Here is a 14,258-nt window from a genome sequence, read left to right as displayed (position 1 = left end):
GCCTCCCTGGTGGCGCAGTGGTTGAGAATCCGCCTGCCGATGCAGGGGATACGGGTTCGTGCCCCGGTCTGGGAGGATCCCATATGCCGCGGAGCGGCTGGGCCCGTGAGCCATGGCCGCTGGGCCTGCGCATCCAGAGCCTGTGCTCCGCAACGGGAGAGGCCACAACAGTGAGAGGCCCGCGTACCGCAAAAAAAAAAAAAAAAAAAAAAAAAAAAAAGATCCCGCATGCCGCAGCTAAGACCCGGCACAGCCTAAATGAATAAATATTTTTTAAAACCTCTCAAATCACATTAAAAAAATTTTAAAAATAAAATCTAGATGAAACTGAGAAGTACCAAAAATTATCAGGATAACCATGAAAATGAAAACCAAAGTAGAGGACTTACATTTATACTAGATACCAAAACTTGGACTAAAAGTAATTAAGACAATAAGAAATTGAATAGGCAGAAACAAACGCACACTGGAAGAGAACTGAGTGCAAACACAATTCTTCAGCTCCAGAGTCACCGGATTGACAACAAAGGTGATGCTGCGGTGCGACGAAGGCTGATCTCTCCAATAAATAGTGCAGATCAATTAGACCCACGTGTACAAAGCCTCGACCTTTCCACCAAAAACAAAAATCGATTTGGGTTGGTGTATCAAGCTAAGGGCGAGAAGTAAAATAATACAGCTTCCAGATGAAAACACAGGAAAATGTCTTCATGATTACAATTGTCAAAAATTACTTAAACAGGTCCCAAAAGTACCACACATAAAGGAAAGGACTGATAAATGGGACAACATTAAGGTTAAACACTTCTTTCACGGGCTTCCCTGGTGGCGCAGTGGTTGAGAGTCCGCCTGCCGATGCAGGGGACACGGGATCGTGTCCCGGTCCGGGAGGATCCCACATGCCGCGGAGAGGCTGGGCCCGTGAGCCATGGCCGCTGAGCCTGCGTGTCCGGAGCCTGTGCTCCGCAACGGGAGAGGCCACAACAGTGAGAGGCCCGCGTACAGCAAAAAAAATAAAATAAAAAAAACTTCTTTCAGGAAAAGATTATCCTTGAGAGAGTGAACACGAAAGTACAAAGAACTCATATGCAGTATACATAAAAAACTCCTATGGATCAATAATAAAAATACATGTTAACTCTTCACCAAAAATATATAGATGACAAGCATATGAAAAGATGCTCAACATCATAAGTCATAAGGGAAATGCAAATTAAAACAATGAGATACCCAATAACACACACCTATTAGAAGGGCTAAAAATCCAAAATAATCAATAATACCAAATGCTGACAAGGATGTAGAACAACAGGAACTCCCATTCATTGCTTGTGAGAACACAAAATGGTGCAGCCACTGTGGAGAAGTATTAGCTGTGGCAATCATTAAATGGAGCAAAGTAGGAGCCGGCCCCTGTAGAAAAAACAGGAACTCCAATTCTCCGAAACCCCAGAGCCAGCTATTAACTGCTAACACCTACTACCTTTAACTGCCTCGCTAGTATGCATTAGTGTCTGACCCACAGACAACTGAGGTTTTGAATTCAGTTAAAGAATTGAGGTATTAAGAGAGCACAGTCTGTTCCTGCAGTTTATTAGATTACATACATTTTTCATTTTAACCCAGAAAAGCAACAGGTTTCACGTTCGCTGAGAGAAATGCTAGAGGAAGGCACCTCGGAGCCCCAGCTCCCTCCCTCCCTCCTTCCCAGCAGAGTGACCTCAGCCTTGACCACACAGTGGAATCTCCTGTGAGCTTTAAAAGCCATGATGCCTGGGTCCCACCATAGGCTCGGATGTCACTGGATGAGGCCGGGTCATCAAGAGCTTTAAAAGCTCCCCACATGACTCCATAATGCGCTCCAAGGGTGAACACCACCACCCGAGGTCTTGCTGCGATATTTCACGTGAGAGAGTTCTACCACAAAAAAGAAGTGTGAAAAATATTGCTAATTCCTTGAGCACTGTCTTTGCGTATGGAGACAATGTAAAAACGCTGATATACATTAAGCATTTTAAAACTGCAGAATTGACTCTATCTAATGAAGAATTCGGTTTACTATGGTTTTCCCAGGCTAGGTTTGTGTCAAAGACCAAGATTTTGAACCCATGTTAACTCACGACTTGATTCCAGGGTCATAAAATCTTCAGATTTTGTGTCTTATCTAATCACACTTTCTTCAAAATACTAAATACTCCAAGTTTCTGTCTACCTAAAAAGTTCGATTATGGAGAGGACAGGTTGCTCCTTTCTGAAGAAATCTTTTCATCCTTCAATACCTGATACTGATAGAGAGTAATTATTTTAAGCAGGATCTATCTCCCCTTAACTGTTACCCACCAACGACACCTAGTCTTGCCAGGGAAGCAGAGTCCCCTTAGAGCCTCAGAGCACTTCCCCTGCTGCCCTGTAAGAAGTTCAAGCTCTACCTCTGTTAGCTACGCTAGCAGTCTCCTCCCCCTGAAGGAAGGATACAGAGTTACTGAATTCATCAGAGAAAATCTAAAATGGCCTGAATTGGTAATCTGAGCAAGAAAGGAATTGCTTATTCGTTTGGCTCAAGGTCTGCCTGTCTCAGCTCTCTGGAAATGAAGTATTAACAAATATCCCTTCAACAGAAAACAGAAACTTAGCAGGAGGCCAACTACAGGTTCAAGCTAGGGAGAAAAGGTTTGCACCATTCTATTGGAAAAACAGAAGCCATACAAGATCCCAAAATGTAGTTTCCATCCAGATCACATTACGGCTTATTAAGAGTAAACTAAAATAACAATGATAAAAAAAATCCTATCTCACTCATCTTTATATTCCCAGGACAGTGCCAGGCACAAAGGCAAGTGCTCAACAAACACTCCCCCATCAATTTATGTAATAGATGAGGCTTACTTCTTTACTTATGTCCTAAAGCTAATTATTACTTTAAGACACGTTTTTATGCTACTGACAAGGGATTAATCTCCAAAATATACAAACAGCTCATACAGCTTAATATCAAAAAAACATACAACCCAATCAAAAAATGGTCAGAAGACCTAAACAGACATTTCTCCAAAGAAGACATAGAGATAGCCAACAGGCACATGAAAAGATGCTCAGGGCTTCCCTGGTGGCGCAGTGGTTGAGAGTCCGCCTGCCGATGCAGGGGACACGGGTTCGTGCCCCGGTCTGGGAGGATCCCACATGCCGCGGAGCGGCTGGGCCCGTGAGCCATGGCCGCTGAGCTTGCGCGTCCGGAGCCTGTGCTCCGCAACGGGAGAGGCCACAACAGTGAGAGGCCCACATACCGGAAAAAAAAAAAAAAAAAAAAAAAGATGCTCAGTATCGCTAATGATTAGAGAAATGCAAATCGAAACTACAATGAGGTATCACCTCACACCAGTCAGAACGGCCATCATCAAGAAGTCTACAAATAACAAATGCTGGAGAGGGTGTGGAGAAAAGGGAACCCTCCTACACTGCTGCTGGGAATGTAAACTGATACAGCCACTATGGAGAACAGTATGGACGTTACTTAGAAAACTAAAAATAGAGTTGCTGTATGATCCTGCAATTCCACTTCTGGGCATGTATCCGGAGAAACTCTAATTCGAAAAGATACATTCACCCCAATGTTCACAGCAGTTCTATTTACAATAGCCAGGACATGGAAGCAACCTAAATGTCCATCAACAAAGGAATGGATAAAGAAGATGTGGTACATATATACAACAGAATAGTATGCAGCCACAAAAAAAAAGAATGAAAGAATGTCATCTGCAGCAACGTGGACGGACCAAGAGATTATCATACTAAGTGAAGTAAGTTAGAGAAAGACAAATATCACATGATATCATTTATATGTAGAATCTAAAAAAAAATGATACAAATGAACTCATTTACAAAACAGAAATAGACTCACATACATAGAAAACAAACTTATGGTTACCAAAGGGGACTGGGGTGAGGGGGAGGGATAAACTAGGAGTTTGAGATTAACATATTCACAGGACTATATATAAAACAGATAAACAACAAGGACCTACTGTATAGCACAGGGAACTCCACTCGTTATCTTATAATAACCTATAATGGAAAAGAATCTCGAAAAGAATATATGTATATGTATAATAATCACTTTGCTAAGTTGCATTAAAAAAAAAAAGGAAATGTTTTTGAGCAGGCCTCCCCTTCTCATTTCTGGAGGTTTCAGTTTTGACATCATTTTCCTTGGGAAGCCTAGACCACCAGTGACTGTTATCTGTTGCCATAAACAGTGTTCCCGCCGTCAGAGGACACACACTGTCCTGAGACCCAAGGCAGAGACCTCGTCTCTCTTCTTAAACCCTGCACCCTCAGCCCCTAGCACAGTGCCCAGCTACGACAAGAAGTGCTTCAAAATGCTTGCTGAATAAATGAATTAACCCACGTGTAGGGCTTTATAGTTATGAGGGCAGAGCAACGCAATGGACCCTTTGGACTCAAAGGCAGATTCACATCCAACTCTGACACTTACTAGCTGGGTAGACCTTCCATGTCACTTAAGCTCTCTGAGCCTCATTTCCCCTATAAAAATATAGAGGAAATATAGGTGTTGTGTAAAAATCCCCACCTCCTACCTTCCATGTTTTTCTTAGAATAAAATTCATGAGTGACACAGAAAGACAAGCAAAATAATTTCAGATTATGAGAAACATTAAAATCGTAATTAAAATCGTACACTGTTAGAGCAACAGTCCCCAAACCTTTTGGTTTCAGAACCCCTTTATATTCTTAAACATCACTGAGGACCCCAAAGACCTTAACTTTCTATAGGTTATACCTATTGACAACTGCCCTATTAGAAATTAAAACTGAGCAACTTTCAAAACACTTATTCACTGAAAAATAAATCTATTACGTGTTAACAAATACATATTTTTGTGTAAAACATACTCTCCAAAAAAATAGTTAAGAGGAGTCTTCACTTTTGTACATCTTTTTCAAGGTCTCCTTTAGCAGAAGACAGGTGGATGCTCATATCTGCTTCTGCTTTCTCTCTGTTGCAATATGTTGTTTTGAGTGAAATACATGAATGTAGCGTAGCCTCACAGGACTGGGTGTCGCCACCATGGCTCCTGCTAAAGAGTCAGCAGTTTCACCCCTAACGGCCTGTGTATGATTAGTGCAATTGTTAACCAAGTGAAAAAGCCCAATGGACTTAGTATCACTCCAAGAATATTTACCTTGCAGATGCCTGAAACTGTCTCCAGAACTCCCAGGGGCCCATGAACCAACTCTGAGAACCACTGTGTTAGTGAATGACTGGTGTAAGGCAGGGAAAGCAACTTTCAGAAAGGTCTGAGGAAGGAGGCCTCTCTCAGGAAGCTGAAGCCCAGAATGAGCAAGGGATGGATTCTCAGAATAGGGAACAGCAAAGGCCCTGAGGCAGAAACAAACGTGGCCTCGTCCAGGAGCTAAGGACTGAGGGCAAGGAAAGGGAAAGGAGAGTCAGACGAAGGCCAGATCAAGCAGAGCCTGCAAGGAGTGGGACTGTAAGTTAAAGGGATGAAGGATCCTTTGGATAGTTCTAACCACGGTGTGACCATCTTATTTACATTTGAAAGAGATGCCTCAGGCGGACAGGTGATGGAGACCAGCAGAGACCAGTCAGAAGGCTCCCACGGAGGCCCGCCTCGCAGTCACACTGGAGAGGGAGGGAGTACTGCCGACTGGAAACACGCCTCTGCGGGAGAAGCTACAAAATTATGCAATGCCTTGGGGAGTAAGGGACAGAAGTAGTTTTCCGTTTAGGACCTGAAAAAGCAGGTGAACGTGATGCCATTGGCCCAGACGGGAAAGACTGGGGGAAGAAGAGGTCCCAGCCGTATTCCAGTGTAAGGTTCACATTCTTCCTCTACCCTAAGCCTTTTCCAAGTGACTAAGGACTGGGGACACTGCACTTTACGTTATTTTTTGCATAAATCATATTAACGAAAAAAAAATTAACACTGACCAAAATAAGGCCCGATCAGGGAGCAAGGCCTTTAAGACCTCCTTCCAGACACTTCAGCCACTAACGAGAACTCTGAGCAGCCACTAGCCAACTACAAACGTGCACACCTGGACTGTTCTCCAGCGACACCTCTCCCGACAACGCCGCTAAGCTTACACCTAGTCTCTCCCCCTCTCTTCCCAAACGCCGCAGAGGCAAAATGGAACGGACGCAACGGCCTTCCTTTCCAGACACGACCTCTTTCTCTTCCGAAAACCGGAGCGAGCGAGCGCCCGCCCGCCTGGGTCCCGAGCCTCAGGGGAGGGTGACGCTGGGCCACCGAGCCCGGGGCCGGAAGACGGTGCACCTGGACACGAGCCCCGCACGGTCTCGGCCCACGTGTCACCGCGGGGGGACCGGCTCCCGAGCCCCCCGCGGGCGCCCCCCCGGGGCCGCGGCAGCTCGCGGTCGGACCGGGCCCGCCACCCCCGGGAACGCACACCGGGCCGGCGCCTTCTCGTCAGAAAGGCCTCCCACGACCTGCGGCAGCCGGGCCGGGAGGGCGGCGGGCGGGGGAGCGGGAGGAAGGTGGCGGGCGGGGAAGCGAGAGAAAGGTGGCGGGCGGGGGAGCGGGAGGAAGACGCCGAGGACGGGGGAGGAGTACGGGGTGTGGAGGGGGGAGGAGGAGCGGGGGGGAGGGAAAGAGAGAGGAGAGAGAGGAGAGGAGGGCGGCGGCGCGCGCCTCGCCCCCGGCCCCGCCGCCCGCCCGCGCGGCCCAGGAAAGTAGGCCCAGCCCGGCGGAGGGGCCGGCCGCGCCGCGCCGGTATCATTCCGCCCGCACCCTGCGACCCGGCAGTCGGGCGGCGGCGGCAGTGGCGACGGTGGTGGTGGCGGCGGCGGGGCACCCACCCCGGCCCGGGCCCGGCCCCCGGCCCCAGACCCCAGCCCGCTCCGCCGCCCCTGTCCCGGCCCGCTCCCGGCGCCCTCTGCGCCGCATCGGGGGACTATATTCGCGCGGAGCGGCACAGCGCGGCCGGGCCGGGTCCGCTTACCGGTGTCGCCGCGCGCCTTGCTCTCCTTGGGCTTCGGGGGGCGGCCCCGCGGCATCGTCGGCGGCGGCGGCGGCGGCGGCGGCCCACCCCTCGGCTGCACACACACTCACACACATACACTCGGCGGAGCGCGCACGCGCGGGGACCGGGCGCGGGTGCGCGGCGCGCACCCGGCCGAGCGGCGGAGGCGGGCGGAGCGGCTCGAGCGGCCGCCGAGCCCCGGCCGAGCGCCCGCGGGCCTCACGGGGGGAAGACGCCCAAGCGAGCGAACGGGAGAGGTCGAACCGCGCCAACTTCGGCGGGTTCCATGGCCCGGCGGGCCGTGTTAGGGGCGTTGGGCGCGGGCGCGCGGTGGGGGCGGGGAGCGGCGCCGTGCGCATGCGCGGTCGGCCGTTCGGGCCTGGGCGGACGGAGGGCGAGGGGCCGCGGTCACCTAGCGGCGGGGCCTCCTGAGGTGTTGGGCAGCCGAAGTCAACGCAGCCGGTAAGGCCGCCGGGAAAGTAAGTAGGAAAGGTGTCCTTGTAACGGGCAGAGGTGGTGAGAAGGAGCTTTCCAGGTGGAGGCAGGTAAAAGAAACAACCCAGCCACGGGTCCTTCCTGTGCCTCGTGCGTAGTCTGCGTCCTGTGTGTGTATATGCTCGTGTAATTCCAGGAAAACTGAGCGCTCCATCTCCCCGGGTTGCTTCCGGAAGGCCTTTGAGAGCATCCCTGGAAAACCACAGGGGCAAAACGACTGGGAGCCTAAATTGACCCAAAACATCGACCTTGGACTGAGGAGGACCCACCCAGAAGTCACTTATGTTCCCATCCTCTGATGTAATGCATTAAAGTTTACAATTTCAGATGTGTCCATCTGGTTTTTGTTGTTGTTGCCCATACTGACTTAACCCAAAACCCGAACAGGAGCATGACGGCAGAGTGTTAGGTGAGGTCAAGCAAAGCCGAAAGAAAGTAGTCTAACATCGTCTTAGTATCCTCAGAAAAATTAATGCAAAGCCATAAATAATGACCACCAACTACACGCAGGGTATTATGAGGAAATACAAAGCTTAACAAGACAATCTGTCCCCCCGAAAACCTTGGAACCATGGGGCAAGAAACAAAACTAGTCAAGAATCCACAGAGAACCTTGAGAAGCACAAGGTTAATTATAGTTAGAAAAATAAATACAAAAGACCCCTGTCTTAACTGAAACTTAGTAAGTGGTTGGGTGCTAACAGATGGTAAAGGGTTTTCTACGTGGAAGCAACAGGGTAAAGAAGGAAAACCTAAAATGAAGAGTCTTATCTGTTACGGGCTTTGTATACATCCAATTCCTGAAAAAACTAAACACGCTCAGGTTATTCAACCTCCCAACATCAGGCAGCCAGTGAATGGCAAATGGGATTTAGCAATTGACATTTCCTGTTCTTAGTATGTTTTAGTGCCTTACGTAAAATACTTCTAATCCATACAACATTCCTTCAAGGTACTCTTTTACGAATGAGATTCAGAGAGGTTAAGTAATTTGCTTAAGGCTACATAGCCTGTAAGCAAATCCAAGACCCAAACCAAATCTGCTTACCTGTTAATCCCATGATCCTAGTTGCATCAAAGCAGAAGTCTACATTAAGTTTAGACAAAATATGACAGTACTACCATATGCATGTTAGGGCTGGAGTACCTTGTAAGGCTGAGAAAATAGATCGGAGGCAGATAATAAGAATCCTTGGTCATTTATAAATCAATTTGGATGATGGTGATGTGTTTGTGAGTGCATATCCTATTTTGTTCTGAAAAGGATTTGAAGCAATTTATATCGGGAAAAACAGGAGGAAATCAGGACAATGGAAAAAACAGAAAAAGTGAGTAAGCACCCAAACTAATAAAATCCTTATAAAAGGCAAATAGAAGATCAAACTCCAGGTTTCTTAGCCCAAGCAGAAAAGTAAACATGATTAGTTACAAGATTCTCACTTTATCCATGAAAGAGGGCTGCACCTCTATCACTGTGCCCCCCATGTAGTTTCACAGGTTTCTTTCTTCACCATACATGCATACCTACACATATCTGCGAGACATCTTTACTTCTTCCCTTCTGATTTGGACGACTTTTATTTCTTTTTCTTGCCTGATTGTTCTGGCTAGGACTTTCCAGTGCAATGCTGAATAGAAGTGGTGAGAGTGGGCACCCTTGTCTTGCACCTAGTCATAGTGGGAAAGCTTTGAACATTTCACCATGAGTAAGATGTTAGCTGTGGTTTTGTCATATATGGCCTTTATTTTGTTGAGGTACATTCTTTCTCTACACAATTTGTTGAGAGTTTCTATCACGAAAGGATGTTGAATCTTGTGAAGTGCATTTTGTGCATCTATGGAAATGAACAGATGATTTCTATCTATTAATGTGGTATATCACGTTTATTGTTTTTCATTGCTTCCCAGGAATAATTCTACTTGATCATGGTGTATGAGCCTCTTAATGTGCTGTTGAAATCAGTTTGCTGATATTTTGTTGAAAATGTTTGCATCCATGTTTTTGAGAGGTATTGGCCTATAGTTTTCTTTTTTTGCTGTGTCTATCTGGCTTCGGTATCAGGATAATTCTGACCTTGTAAAATGAGTTTGGGAGTGTTCCTCACTTCAGTTTTTGAAAGGGTTTGAGAAGGATTGGTGTTAATTCTTCTTTAAATGTTTGGTGGAATTTACTGGTGAAACCATCTAATCTTGGGCTTTTCTTTGGTGGGAGGTTTTTGATTACTGTTTCAATCTCCTTACTCATTATCGGCTTATCTAAATTTTCTCTTTCTTCATGATTCAGCCTTGGTAGGTTGTATATAGGTTGGTTTTCTATACTCACCCTCCTGGGTGTGTCAGAGGGTTCCATGGAGGACTGCTTTTCCTCCTTTTCATTTTGAAGTTGATAACTATATCAGACTTTAAAAAGGGGGCATAAAACATATCCTCCCAAGAATCACCACACAGGGCACAGCTAGAAAACAGGACCAACACCGCAGAAGCTCCACATGGGATCCTGACTGAAAATGTCCTCCCCCTAGAGATACCTGCTCTCCTGATACTATAATAATCATCCCCTTGCCTTTATGGTTGTACAGTCTATTTAGATGTCTTTAAATAAATGAAGTATTCGTCAGTTGGCCCAGCTTTGGAACTTTTTCTTAACGTTCTTCCAAATTCTGCTTCTTGCTTCTTTGCTCAATATTGAGTTCCCTGTGCTATACAGCAGGTTCTTATTAGTTATCTATTTTATATATAGTCGTGTGTATATGTCAGTCCCAATCTCCCAATTTATCCCTCCCCCCCGTCCCCTGGTAACCATAAGTTTGTTCTCTACATCTGTGACTCTACTTCTGCTTTGTAAATAAGTTCATTTGTGCCTTTTAGATTCCACATGTAACTGATATGATATTTGTCTTTCTGTGTCTGACTTCCTTCACTCAGTATGATAATCTCTAGGTCCATCCATGTTGCTGCAAATGGCATTATTTTGCTCTTTCTTATGGCTGAGTAATATTCCATTGTATATATATATATATACCACATCTTCTTTATCCATTCCTCGGTCGATGGACATTTAGGTTGCTTCCATGACCTGGCTATTGTAAATAGTGCTGCAGTGAACATTGGGGTGCATGTGTCTTTGAATTATGGTTTTCTCCAGGTATATGCCCAGGAGTGGCATTGCTGAGTCCTATGGTTTTGTTTTTCAATGAACATGCGGCTATGAGTAGTCTTGTACTTGCCTTCTGGTGTTGATTTTTTAAACACGGTATGAAAAATATTTGTGCCTATTATTTTTTTTTTTGCTTTCAATTTGTTCCGTCATCTAAGTTTACTTTTCTCTACTTTCTTGCCTTCTTTTGGATTGACATTTTTTTCTCACTCTACTTTTTCTCCTTTCTGATTTGAAAGTTATATGCTGTATTCTGTAAGGGAACCCTAGAAACTTCAAGATGATACTTACAAAAGTTGAATGTTAATAAATATCTTTACCCTTCTCCTAATTTATATACCACGTAGTTCTGTGTTTTAATTCTACTTTTAAGCTTTAGAAGATATTATTATATTATTTTATTTAGTCTAATTTATCTAAATATACCTCCATGTTCCACTTTTTTTGTCCATCACATTCCTTGCACCTCTGACCTTCATCTGTTCTTTCCCTCTGTCTCATGCACGTACTGCACAGCTTCGCTTAGTAAGCATGACCAGTGCCAAACACTCTCATTTTTTGTTCACCTGAAAATTACTTTATTTTGCCCTCATTCTTAAAAGTACTTTTTATGGTTAAATAATTCTAGGTTGACAATCATTTTCTTTCAGTCCACTCACTGAAAGTTCCATTTTTTAGCTTGGCTTCTGTCATGGGCGATGAAGAGTCTTATCAGTCTTTGTTCTTTGGAGGTTATCATCTTCACTGGAAGTTTTTAAGGCCTCTCTCAGCCATTCGTGTCATGCAGATTCATCATGGTATGCCTAAGTATGGATTCTTTTTATTTACACTTTCAAGAATTCATTGAAAAGTGTAAGTGAAATTTCTCTTTCTCCTGGAATCCCAACCAGATTTATCATAGGCCTTCTCATTTTATTTGCCATGTTTCTTAACTTTTCTTTCATATTTTCTGCCTCTTTTTCTCTCTGTAGTGCATTATGGATACTTTTTTAAGATGTATTTTGCAGTTCACTGATTTTATCTTCTGCCATGTCTAGAGTTAAACCTATTCATTGAGTTTGATAATTCAATTATTTTCTGTTGTATCTCTTGTAATTTGGTTCTTTTTCAAATGCATTTGGTAAATTTTTCCAACTTTTTAATGATAAAATTATCAAACAAACCTTTCAAAAAGTTGAAAGAATAGTCAAATGAACACCTGTATACTGACACCTAGATTCAAGCGTCTTACTATTTTTGCCATATTTGCTTTATCTATTTATTTTTTTCTTTCTTTTTTTTTCCAAACTATTTTAAATAAGTTGTAGACATCCCATTTTACCCCTAAATAGTTCAGCATGTATCTCCTAAGAACACTGGAATTTTCTTACATATCCACAATACATTATACCTACAAAAATTACCAATAATCTCCTAAAATGGTTAATACCTAGTCCATATTCAGATGCTCCTAATTGTCCCTGAAATTTGTTTTCCCAATCAGGACCCAATAAGGATTAATGTCTTTAAGTTTTTATTGTGCCTCATTTTATTTTTTACAGCTTTATTGAGATGTAATTTACATAGAATAAACTGCACATACTAAAGAGTGAAGTTTAATAAGTTTGACACATACAGATGTGAAACCATCAGCACAATCAAGGTGTGAATATATCCTATCACCCTTGAAACTTCCTTATTCCCCTTTGTATTCCTTCCTACCCCCTACTTCCTACTTATTTCCCTGGCACCCACTGATCTTCTTTTTGTTACTATAGATTAATTGAATTTTCTAAAATTTTGTATAAATGGAATTCATACAATATGTATGCTTTTTGTCTAACTTCTTTCACTCAGAATAATTGTTTTGAAATTTATCCGTGTTGTTGCATGAATCAATAATTGATTACTTTTTATTGCTGAATATTATTTCTTTTTGTTTTGAGATATGATTGACATATAACATTGTATTAGTTTCAGGTGTACGACATAATGATTTGATAATTGTAAATATTGTGAAATGATCACAATAAGTCTAGTTAACATCCATCACCACACACAGTTACAGTTTTTTCCTCATGCTGAGAACTTTTAAGATCTATTAGCAACTTTCAGATATACAATACGGTATTACTAACTATAGTTACCATTAGTAACTATGGTTACATTATATTTCTAGGACTTATTTATTTTATAAAAATACGGAATGCTTCACAAAATTGCAGTCGTCCCCGTGTAGGGACTATGCTCATCTTCTCTGTATTGTCCCATTTTTCGCGCTGTTGAAATAAGCACGGAATAGTGTTTCGGTGTGTGGAGGGACCACGGCTTCTCTAACCACCCACCTTAGATGGAGGTTTAGATTGTTTGCAGGTTTTGACTGTTATAAACAGGATCCGGACTAGGGTGAGAGAAGCAGGGCACCTTGTGTGCAAACTTAAGGAGGTGCTCACTGTCAGGTTTGTGCAAATGTCCCACTTGCCTTGCCCTCATACCAGCCCTGATTGCAGATAAAACTGCTATGAACATTTGTGTCAAGTCTCGGCATGGACATATACTTTTCATTTCTCTTGGGTAGATACCTAGGAGTGGCATGGCAGGGTGATATGGTAGTCGTATCTTTTTCTAGAAGCTACTAAACTGTTTTCCAAAGTGGTTGTACTGTCTTACATTTCCACCCACAATGCATGATCTTCCAGTTGGTTCACTTCCTCACCCGCACTTGGAATGGTCAGCCTTTTGAATTTTAGTCTTTCTAGTGGGTGTGTAATGGTATCTCATTGTGGTTTTAATTTGCCTTTCTTTAATAACTAATTATGTTGAGCATCTTTTCATCTGCTTCTTTGCTGTCCGTGTATTGTCCTTGATGTATTGTCTGTTCAAATCTTTTGCCCATTTTTAATTGGATTGTCACCTTATTATTAAATTGTAGAGTTTTTTAAATATTCCGAATATAATTTATTTGTCAGATATATGTTTTGCAATATTTTCTCCTAGTATGTGGCTTGCCTTTTTATTTCCATAAGTGTTTTTTGAATAGCATAAGTTTTTATTTTTTTGAAGTCTAAACTACCAGTTGTTCCATGACTTTTATCATTTTTAAGAAACTCTGCCAAAGTCACTAAGATTTTCTATGTTTTCTTTTGGAAGTTTTAGCTCTTATTTTTAGGTCTTTCTCCATCTTGAGTTAATTTTTGTATATGGTATGAAGTAAGGGCTGAGTTTTATTTTTTTCAATATACTATCCAGTTGTTCCAGCACCTTTTATTTAAAAGATTATTATTTCTCCATTGAAGTGCCATGCCAACACTGTTTAAAATTAAATGATCATATATGTATTGGTCTATTTTAAACTCTATTCTGTTCTATTACTTTTTTGCTTATGTTTTCTCCAGTGCTACACTGTCTTTAATACTGTAGCTTTATAATAAGTCTTGAAACCAAGTAGTGTTAAGTTGTCTAAATTTGTTCTTTTGCAAAGTTGTTTTGCCTATTCTAAGTCATTTTGACATTTCCTGAATTTTAAAATCAGCTTGTCAATTTCTTTAAAAAAATCTGAGTTTTTGAGTAGAATTACTTTGAATCCTTAGATTAATTTGGAGTA

The 14,258-nt window shown here is 43.2% G+C and overlaps 1 protein-coding gene across 5 annotated transcripts in view; it reads right to left on the bottom strand.

The window, feature by feature from the left end:
- Positions 1-7,405, bottom strand: part of ZNF236 (zinc finger protein 236) — a 94,693-nt gene extending 87,288 nt beyond the window's left edge. For 2 of the 5 annotated variants that reach the window (XM_082641184.1, XM_082641188.1), the window contains exon 1: positions 7,003-7,405. In XM_082641184.1, the coding sequence (XP_082497310.1) occupies positions 7,003-7,057 (55 nt within the window). In that variant the 5' untranslated portion in view covers positions 7,058-7,405. Of the gene's footprint in view, positions 1-5,201; positions 5,461-7,002 lie in introns of those variants that run through there. The other 3 variants (XM_082641183.1, XM_082641185.1, XM_082641186.1) reach the window with 2 other exon arrangements.
- Positions 7,406-14,258: the final 6,853 nt, after the last annotated feature.

This window comes from Mesoplodon mirus, assembly GCF_964341445.2.
Source record: "Mesoplodon mirus genome assembly, chromosome: 13".
NCBI lineage: Eukaryota > Metazoa > Chordata > Mammalia > Artiodactyla > Ziphiidae > Mesoplodon > Mesoplodon mirus.
Note: the sequence above shows the minus strand (reverse complement) of the source record. Positions and strands in the feature narration are given on the sequence as shown.